General features: G+C 44.5%; 1 protein-coding gene across 1 annotated transcript in view; it reads right to left on the bottom strand.

Moving 5' to 3' along the window:
* The window catches only part of reln (reelin), a 140,037-nt gene that overhangs the window by 28,076 nt on the left and 101,961 nt on the right, over positions 1-10,000 (bottom strand). Inside the window, exons 24-34 of the mRNA XM_076269304.1 lie at positions 9,113-9,299; positions 8,449-8,654; positions 7,813-7,984; positions 7,246-7,452; positions 6,292-6,527; positions 5,854-6,011; positions 4,978-5,185; positions 4,437-4,513; positions 3,650-3,808; positions 2,945-3,139; positions 1-23 (exon numbers count right to left, since the gene is read on the bottom strand). The exon at positions 1-23 is cut by the window's left edge and continues 251 nt beyond it. Of these exons, the coding sequence (XP_076125419.1) occupies positions 1-23; positions 2,945-3,139; positions 3,650-3,808; positions 4,437-4,513; positions 4,978-5,185; positions 5,854-6,011; positions 6,292-6,527; positions 7,246-7,452; positions 7,813-7,984; positions 8,449-8,654; positions 9,113-9,299 (1,828 nt within the window). The remainder of the gene's footprint in view (positions 24-2,944; positions 3,140-3,649; positions 3,809-4,436; positions 4,514-4,977; positions 5,186-5,853; positions 6,012-6,291; positions 6,528-7,245; positions 7,453-7,812; positions 7,985-8,448; positions 8,655-9,112; positions 9,300-10,000) is intronic.

Genomic DNA, 10,000 nt, shown 5'->3' with positions numbered 1-10,000 from the left:
GCTCTCCGCATAACGGGGTTTCTCTGAGGAGGGGACACAGCATCATCAGAATCTTCGTCATGGCCCTCATCACTAGAAGCTCATCATCATCACTATAATCTCTATCATTATAACATCATCATCATAATGATCGGTAACACTTTATAATAACTACACACAATTCATCATTTATTAAGCCTTTGTTACTTATTAGTTAATGGTTTGTTCATCATTAGTAATTTATTGTTCATACATAATTTATCATCAGTAAAGCATTTGTTCACACAATTAAAAATGTTTTGTTCATAGTAAATAAGCCTATCCAAAAAATATGTTTGTAAGTACATGATTTATACTTAATAAGTAATGAAACAACCACTTATAATGAAATCATTTTCTTATTATAAACCAGTTGCAAACTATTACAAAATGCTTTGTTCATCATTTGTAAAGCATTGTTCCTATGTTAATTCTCATAAATAAAGTATTTGTACACACAGTTATAAATGGATTGTTCATAGTAAATAAGCCTATATCTAAAATATGTTTAAGAATTATTGTTAATACTTAATAAATTATGCAATATACACATGCACTAATGATTAGTTAGGGTGAGGATACATATTTTATAAACCACTTCCTAATACTTTAATTCATGATTAACTCAGGGGTTACAAGTGGTTAGTTAATGATATTTTGTGAGCTTATCTAAAGTGAGGACTTTCTATGCCTTGCAACAAATTTTCAAATGAGTTGTAAAGATTACATTCACATTCATTGATTTAGCAGACAAGCGACGTACACATGTCAATTAAATTGAAGGCCATTGACATAACAGTGAAAGCTGGGAATCGAATCCCCAACTTTTCAGGCTACTGCATGCTAGTCCAGCTCCTTATCCACTACACTACCTTGGCCCAGATAGAAAACCCTACAACTATGCAAGAGTTTCTGTTTTCTTCTACTACACACTGTTATTAAACATCAGTAAACTATTATTAAATGCTGTATTCTTCATTATTCCTACATTAATTCTCATCTGTAAATCATGTTTACACACAGTTAAAAATGGTTTGTTCGTAGTAAACGCGCATATCTATATTATATTTTTGAATTGACGGTTGTAATACCACTGGACAGAGGTAGTGTAGTGGATAGGGAGCCAGGTTAACATGCAGTAACCCATAAAGTTGGGGGTTCAAACCCCGGCGTTCACCAATGTGGCCTTGCCCTTTAATTTCATTGATATGTGTAAGTCGCTTTGGGTGAAAGTGTTGGCTAAATGAATAAATGCAAGTGTAAACTTTATTACTCATTTGTAAATGTGTTGCAAGGCATAAAACGTCCTCACTTTAGATGAGCTCACAAAATATCATTAACTAACCACTTGTAACTTCTGAGTTAATTATTAGTTATAGTATTAGGAAGTGGTTTATAAAATATGTATCCTCACCCCAACTAATCATTAGTGCATGTGTATGTAACAACTGTTAAATAATGGAAATATTACTTAATCAAAAACATATTATTGCATCATTTATTAAGTATTAACAATAATGTATAAACATATTTAAGATATAAACTTATTTACTATGAACAAACTATTTATAAATGTGTGAACAAATGCTTTACTGATGATAAATTAGAAATTACTAATGATGAACAAACCATTAACTAATAAGTAACAAAGGCTTAATAAATGATGAATTGTGTGTAGTTATTATAAAGTGTTACCTAATGATCTTTATCACTACAACATCATCATCATCATAATGATCTTCATCACTATGATATTCATCACTATAACATCATTATAATGATCTTCATCACTATCATCATCATCATAATGATCTTCATCACTATAACACCATGATATACTATATCACTATGCTTTCCATCAATTTAACGTCAGTAGTGGCATCATTGGTTTACTATTACCGCTGTTTCAAAACTGCTCAAAACTAAATGCCTTTACTAAGTGCTGATAAACACTTAAATAGCCAACAGTAGAACCGATTCATCTTAAGCCAAATACCACACTGTGCTGAGAAATATGCATCGAGATGGGCCAAATGATGTGAAAACAGTTTACTTTAAATAACTTGCCTCTTCGGAGGATACAGTTATTAAGCTCAACCGCTCACAGATTAATTACGGAAGATTAAAGCTCCTTGGCACATCACAAAAAAAATGTAATCCCTATAAAAAGGCAACATTAAATCCTATATATTGGTGATAAATCCAGTCCAAGACGAGACTGGTGGTACAATCTTACAGGGCCTCTTCCTGATTGATGCGGCTTCAATCGACATCAGAAGATCCACAGCTTAGCCGCCACACACACAGTCTGGAAACTAGTGAGGAGTGTGTGTGTGTGTGTGTGTGTGTGTGTGTGTGTGTGTGAGGGGGGATGTATTTATGGATGCTGTCCCAAATTGCACTCGGTGGGCCAGTGTTATTGATGAACCCTAATATAATGTAATATTTGCACAAAATAAAACTGCACACAGCTTGATCCTGAAATGAATAACCACACGGGCACTAAATTAAATTTGGAGCCATTAATTATTCACAACCTGCAGCCATGGATGCCAAGAAGAAGATTACATTTGGTCTCCATCTTTCCCATCCAGGCCATTAATTGTAATAAAATATAAAACATTTAAGCCATTCAGGTTGCCTGGGTATATTGGATCAGTCTAATGCAGTAGGGGAAAGGGCTTTTGTGTGTGCGTGTGTGCGTATGTGTGTGTGTGTGTGTGTGTGTATGTGTGTGCGTGAGTGTATCCGTGCGTGTGTGTGTATATAGTGAGAGAAAGAGAGCATGTTTGCATGTGTGTGTGTGTGTGTGTCTGTGTGTGCGTCTGTGTGTGTGTGTGTGTGTGAGTGGTGGCGGGTGACATCAGGCCAAACCGGGTGAATGTGAAAGAGCCATGTGTGTGTAGAGAGGTCATTCGGGGCTTACTGTCGCTGGTCTCGGAGTTGAAGGCGAGGGCTGTGTCCAGGGACAGGCAGTCCATGGCCACCTCGCCGCCCTGTACGCGGTACCAGTTGTGTCTGAGCGGGGACGTGCCGTCGAACTTGTCGTGGAAGCCAGCCCTGCTGCTGTCATTCATCCCGATCAGGACATCGTCTAGGGCCCACTGGGCCGAGTGCTTACCTGCATATGAGAGAGAGAGAGAGAGGGAGAAAGAGAGAGATAGAGAGAGAGAGAGAGAGGAAGAGAGAGAGGGAGACAGAGCGGGAGAGAGGAGAGGGAGAGAAGCTATAGATAAATATGTGGGGAAGATATGTGTGTAAATATGTGGGGAAGATTAAGAGATTTCTTGGTGTTCCTTGTATACGCAAGTATACTTGTCCAAGAAACCTGATTTACATTTACATTACATCACCATCTATCATGTTTAATTAATGCTGAATATATGAATTCTTGGGAGATTCTCAACATACGTAAACTCTGATCCTTAAAAAAGGAAGATAGCTGGATCCTTACTTATAAGCAGAAGCAGAAATACAGAATGAAAACAGATGAAGACTCAAAACAACTTGTGTGTTTGTTTTTGGATCAGTATTGCATTAATTGAGTTTCATTCATGGCACGTAGCTGAGGGTATTATTCTCAGGACTCTGTGATCTGGGCTGTGCTAATCTGAGACATGTCATGTCTCACCCTGCTGAGGTTGCCACCAGCGGAAGGCAGTGTAGGGGGTCTTGGCAGCGGGCGGTAGCTCAATGGTCACCACCTGGGGCTCCAGGAAGGAGCTAAAGTCCAGCTCGCGCAGGAAGTACCACTGCACACCGTTGTTGGTGGAGAACTGGACGATCACCCCTGCGGATCCAAAAACACCAAAGCATGACGTCAACTCAACTCCCCTCCCCAAAATAAACACACAAAGACTCCCAGAAAGAGGGGGGGAAGAAAGCAAGACAGGTTTACACAACATGGCACCAAAACAAAGTGGACATCCTGGCAGAGGAGTGCATAAAACAGCAGGTATTTGAGGATCTGAGTTTTAAACATAAATAATGTAATGCTCATCTCTCTCCCTCAGACTCTGGTGCTGCTGATAAGAGCCCCTGTCTCAGGCTGGGTGGATCAGCAACGCACTGACGTGAGAGACAGAGAGGAGGCCCAGGCCTGTTTCATGTCCCACTTCAATGGGCCCCGCGCCTCACACAGGATGTGCAGAGACTTGGCTCTGTCACACAGCCCAGAGGGCTGATCAAACGCCGGAGAGGGAAAGACAGCAGTAGAGCTCCATTGTCCAGCTCTGCTGTTGTCCTCCTCAGAGCTGCTGCAGTAGCATCGGAGGGCCACTAGGAGGCAGAAGAGGACCCCCAGTGTGGCGGTGGGAGCTTGACGGGCCGTAACACACACATGCACACATAAAAAGGGAATTTTCACGTCAACCAGGGTGGAATTGCAGCCGCACCAACAACATGATGAAATAAAGTACCTTCGTTGCGGGAGCGAGGGCGAGTGCAAGTGGCTCCAAGGCTCTTTGATCCAATGCGGATGTAGAACTGAACCAGCCTAAACCAGCAGGAAAACAGCGGGTTACACAAATCTGCATTATCTAAGACTACATTATCCACGTCAAGCACAACGAGTTACCATAAGAAAATGTTCTCAGTCTGAACACCATCTTCAGTGGCATCTCTACAGTAATTTCCTGTGTATTAGCCGCATTGTGTATAAGCCGCAAGACAGTGTTTTATGCAAGTTAAAAGAAACAAAACCATATTAATACCATATGAGAGAGAGAAAGGTGAGGTGAATTAACCTCATAGCCGAAGAAATTGAGCAAAATCAATGTATCACCCGCGGCTAATAGTTGGGAAATTACAGATAAGCAAATCAAATGTCCATGTCCACACTAAGACATCTATTGTGTCTCAGCAGGTATACAAGCTTAGATATGTGTCCATTGATAACATGTTTGGCACTGAGCTGAGTTCTGGTCCACAGTGCTGTTGTGGGGCAGTGTGGGCACTGACCGTGTGTTGGTGGTGTCCAGGGGGACGGTGCGGGCCTCTCTCCGCCCGGAGCTGCTGAAGTAGAGGGCCTTGCCCTCGCTGATGGAGCCACAGCCGCTGCCGATCTGTCCCCCACTCAGGCTCTGCCACAGCGGGCTCAGCTTCCCCTCGAAGCCCTCGGCCAGCTCTGTGGGACTGGCCACGGCTGGCACACAGCTGTCCTGCTCCACTGGAGAGCGCGCGCGCACCAACACACACACACACACACACACACACACACACACACACACACAGACACAGACACAGACACAGACACAGACACAGACACAGACACAGACACAGACACACACACACACACACACACACACACACACAGACACAGACACAGACACAGACACACATACACACACACACACACACACACACAGACACAGACACAGACACAGACACAGACACAGACACAGACACAGACACAGACACAGACACAGACACACACACACACAGACACAGACACACACACACAGACACACACACACAGACAGACACACACACACACACACACAGACACAGACACAGACACACACACACACACACACACACACACACACACACACACACACACACACACACACACACACACACACACACACACACACACACACACACACATAAACACACAGAACACAAAATCAAATATTTAACAGGCTTGACAAAATGACTTGCATCTGCAATCATGGTTCCCCTCTGTCTCTCTATGGCTCTGCTTCAGGTATAGAGTATCCCAGTGACTTCTGTTTTACTTCCGCTACAAGGGACCTATCTTTCTGCTTCAGGTATAACTATAGCTCTTCCATCTTCACGTCCATCTAATCTGCCCTGTGGTGCTGGTGTCCTCACCCGTGTGGCCCATGTCACAGAAGCAGACCCCTGAGATGCAGTCCCCGTGGCCGCCGCAGTGGTTGGGGCACGGCTCGGAGATGTAGACGCCGTCCAGAGCAAAGGCCGGAGCGTCGCGATGCACACTGCTCTCCTGGAACCAGCGGAACCGTGTTTTACTGAGGAGAGAGAGAGAGAGAGAGAGAGAGAGAGAGAGAGAGCGAGAGAGAGGGTGCGTGTGAGAGAGGGAAGAGAAGAAAAAGGTAAAGGAAAAGGAGAAGAAGAAGAAGCAGGTGGTGTTGGTGATGAGAACACAAAATGAACTGAGATCGCTGATACCTTTTATTCAATATTTTTCATCACACCCATTTAATGGAAACTTTAAAGGAAATGGCATTTCACACTCACACTTGAAGCACCCACTTCATATAATGACCGTGAAACTGTCCCATGTGTTACCTGGCGGCCACATTGCGGGGGATGACCACGGTGACTCTGGTCCAGCGCTCGTAGTCCCCAGTGTTGTAGACGGTGGGCTCCCGGAGCTCCCGAGAGCTGCCCTCGCAGCCGCCGACCCCAGGGGATCCTGGGTAACAGCCCTCCCGCACCAGTGCCCAGGTGCGTCCAGCGTCATGGGAGTACTGCAGCAGCACCGGGGCCGACGTGCTGAACTGGGACTCACAGCCAATGTTCAGCTGGAGAGAGAGAGAGGGAGAGACAGTCATTGGGTGTGAGAAAGCGAGAGACAGAGAGAGAGAGAGAGAGAGAGAGAGAGAGAGAGAGAGAGAGAATTCCTTTGTTTTTCATAGCTATCTATCACTATGTGTGATTGACATTTTGTCAATATAAAGATAATGAGCATCATAATATTATACAGAGAGCTAGTGCGTTTTGGAGGAAGAGTGCACAGTAACACATTCCTAGTGCTTTATTTTCACTACACAGACAGATGAGTGGTCACGCGCTGTGCTTCCTAAGCACCTTAGGTAAGGCAAGACAAGTTCATTTATATAACGCATTTCATACTATGTGCTTTACATAAACAAAAGCAAAGAGTAACGGTAAATAAACACATAAAAGGTCAACAGTTAAGTAAATAGCTGAAGAATTAAATACATAAAACAGAATTAAGACAGAATTAAGACATAAAAAACACAAAGTAGAATAATAAAAAGACAGAGTGCATAACAACTTCCAATTACTGGAACACGCCACACCTCCAGTTATACTGTTAAAGTATACATTTAGCTATACACCAGCTAAACCAAACACCTCCAGTTATACTGTTAAAGTACACATTTAGCTATACACCAGCTAGACCAAACAAAGCACATCAGACAGATTTTGGAGCGGTCAACAGTACATTGACATATCCTCTGTCCACGTTTGATTATCTATGGGCACAGCACCAACCTTAAACTGCAGGGTGTATCCAGGCCGGAGTGCCAGGTCCCGGGTCACGGCCACCCTGTCGCCGTCGGAGCGTCCGAACACCATGGCGGAGGGCGTGGGTGCGCAGAAGCTGCCATTGTGCTCCTTCTCCATGCCCTCGTTGCCCAGCATCAGCCACACGCTCATCTGGTTCAGCGGGTAGTCGAACGCCGGCTTCTCATAGAAGTTCTGGACAGGAGGAGATCAAGGGCAGATGACTTAGTCCTCCTTTGAGGCAAAGCAAGGCAAGTTTATTTATATAATGCATTACATACACAGGGGTACAATGTGCTTTACATAGCAAGTAAATAAAAGTATAGAAGCTTCGCATCACCATCGTAAATACATGACACTTACTATGGTTTAGTCCAATAAGTACTCCTACTAAAGTGTGGGAGGTTTAAACACTGTATACGAACAGAGTACGCCAGAGTATGCCAGAGCACACTGAGTTTTTAGTCTGTCGGTGGTAAGTGGCGGTCATATTGTCTGTCAGTGATGACGGCATGGTTGCCCCTGGTGATGGTCAGTGGATAGGTGGGCTCTCACCTGAGGGAGGGTGGGGTTGGCCATGGGGATGATGTGCTTCTCTCTTTCCGACAGGATGATGATGTCGTCGATGGCCCACTGGTCGTAGCCCTCGCCCGAGTGAAGTGGTTGCCACCAGCGGAAGCGAGTGCAGGGCGTCTTAGCCGCCAGGGGCAGCTCGTAGTGGACAAATCTGCAGTGGAGAGGAGGGCAGACCCAATTAACCCGAGGTCTTAGCTAAATAAAAAACCTTGCTGTTGATGAAACTGGTGAAGCATGTCTTCCAACCCCCTTGACAGTACCAATATCAGTGCAGTCCTTCTAGACAAACCTGTTCTGAGAGACACAGTTCTCCCAAGGTCTTAATAAAGACCTTTTTTTCATTAAAACCTTAGCATTGATAAAACTGATTCAAAAGCAGCATGCTTCCCAACCCCCTAGACAACAGTAATAGCAGTGGAGTGGAGTGATATTCTTAATGAAACCACTTTGTCCTTGATATTAAGTAAACGACTCCCAGAGCTCACTAACGGAGGTCAAGGACAAAAAATAACCCTAATATTGTAATATTGCCACATGAAAAGACTTCTAAGTGTTCCATTGCTCTGATCACTCTCACAGTGTGTGTGGTGTTTGGGGTATTTGTGCGGTGGACACCTGGGTTTGGTGAAGTCGGTGAAGTACATCTCGGCGATGAGACCCCAGCTGATGCCCCCGTCATTGCTGTACTGCAGCAGGACTCCCTCCTCGCGGCTATCCGCCTGGTTACACTCTGCCCAATCCCCGCCCACGCGCAGGTAGAACTGCACAAACTCCGCCCACTCGGTGTCCAGATCCCAACTCACCAGCTGTCTCAGTCCAGCCTGAACACAAACAAGGGCACGCACGCACGCACACACACACACACACGCACGCACGCATGCATGTACACACACACACACACAGACACACACACACACAGGTACACACGCATACACAGACACACACACACACACACACACACACACACACACACACACACACACACACACACACACACACACACACACACACACACACACACACACACACACACACACAAACTCAAGACAAAAAAATTCCACAGTAGCAATCCTAAACTCAATCTTTTACTTTCCCTGGTATGCTTTTTGTTCTATTAATCTTTTATGAGTACAACAACAGCGGTACATTTCAGTTCTAAAGCTTTCAACAAACTTGCTTGTACAACTCAGAATAAACTCTGTTCGGTTTGGACGTGACGTTATAAAACACGTTGCTTATAAAACTAGCGTCAGTGGACTGAATGTGGCCGTAACGGTACCTTGCTGAAGTACAGGGAAGAGCCAGAGGAGACCACACCGCAGCCCTCATCTGGGGTCATGACCTCTCCACCAATCACCTCCTGCCAGGTGGACAGCAGGGTGTCCTGAGACTCGAAGTCGGACACGACGCTGGAGGACAGCTGAGAGGCAGGCTGGCAGTCGGCCCCAGAGAAGCCCTCATCACACCTGCGGGACAGTGGGGGAGGGCTTGGACGGTCATTATTATTTCGTATTATATCGTTTATGGAATAAATAAACACACACACTGCAGCAGAGCAAAGGAGTTCAAAGTACAAAGATCAGACGATCAAAACCCATCAATCGGTGTGGTGAGTTCAAGGACACCAGATGCTTCTGCTTCACAAGAACAGGTGCTAGTATTATTGATGTTAAGTTGAATTATATATTAATACATAAATTATCAATTACAGTCACATTAGCAGTTTCAATTCGCAGTTCAATCGACACACATGGTGATCATCTGATGGAGCCTTAATCTATGACGTGTTTCCGGGTGGACAAACGACACCGAGAGCGTAGAAACTTTAAAAGCAAGAGCGAGCAGAAGACAGAACTGGGGAACGGCCCGATGCGAACGTCATTTCTGTGCTCTCCATCATAATTGTTACAGTTGTGATAACAGTTTCATTCACCACACGATTATTTTTCATCCCTCAGTTTCTGTATTTACGCTCTCGATTCCTGAATCTGCGCTCGTTTTCATTCTTTACGCATAATTAAGGGAACTAACTGACGCCATACACCTGCCATTGCTATATGTAAGTGGCTTTGGATTAAACTGTGAGTGTGAACTTATTGCAACCGTTCCAAAGCGTCTGATGTTGTAAGTGTGTGCACGAGTGCTGGTGCTGACGGGTGTGTCCCCC

This window comes from Alosa pseudoharengus, unplaced genomic scaffold (genome assembly GCF_046254945.1).
Source record: "Alosa pseudoharengus isolate Yale_2024_CS ecotype anadromous, Long Island Sound unplaced genomic scaffold, YU_APseudo_1.1 YU_APseudo_1.1_scf_10, whole genome shotgun sequence".
In the NCBI taxonomy this organism is placed as follows: Eukaryota; Metazoa; Chordata; class Actinopteri; order Clupeiformes; family Clupeidae; genus Alosa; species Alosa pseudoharengus.
This window is presented reverse-complemented; position numbering and strand designations above follow the sequence as displayed.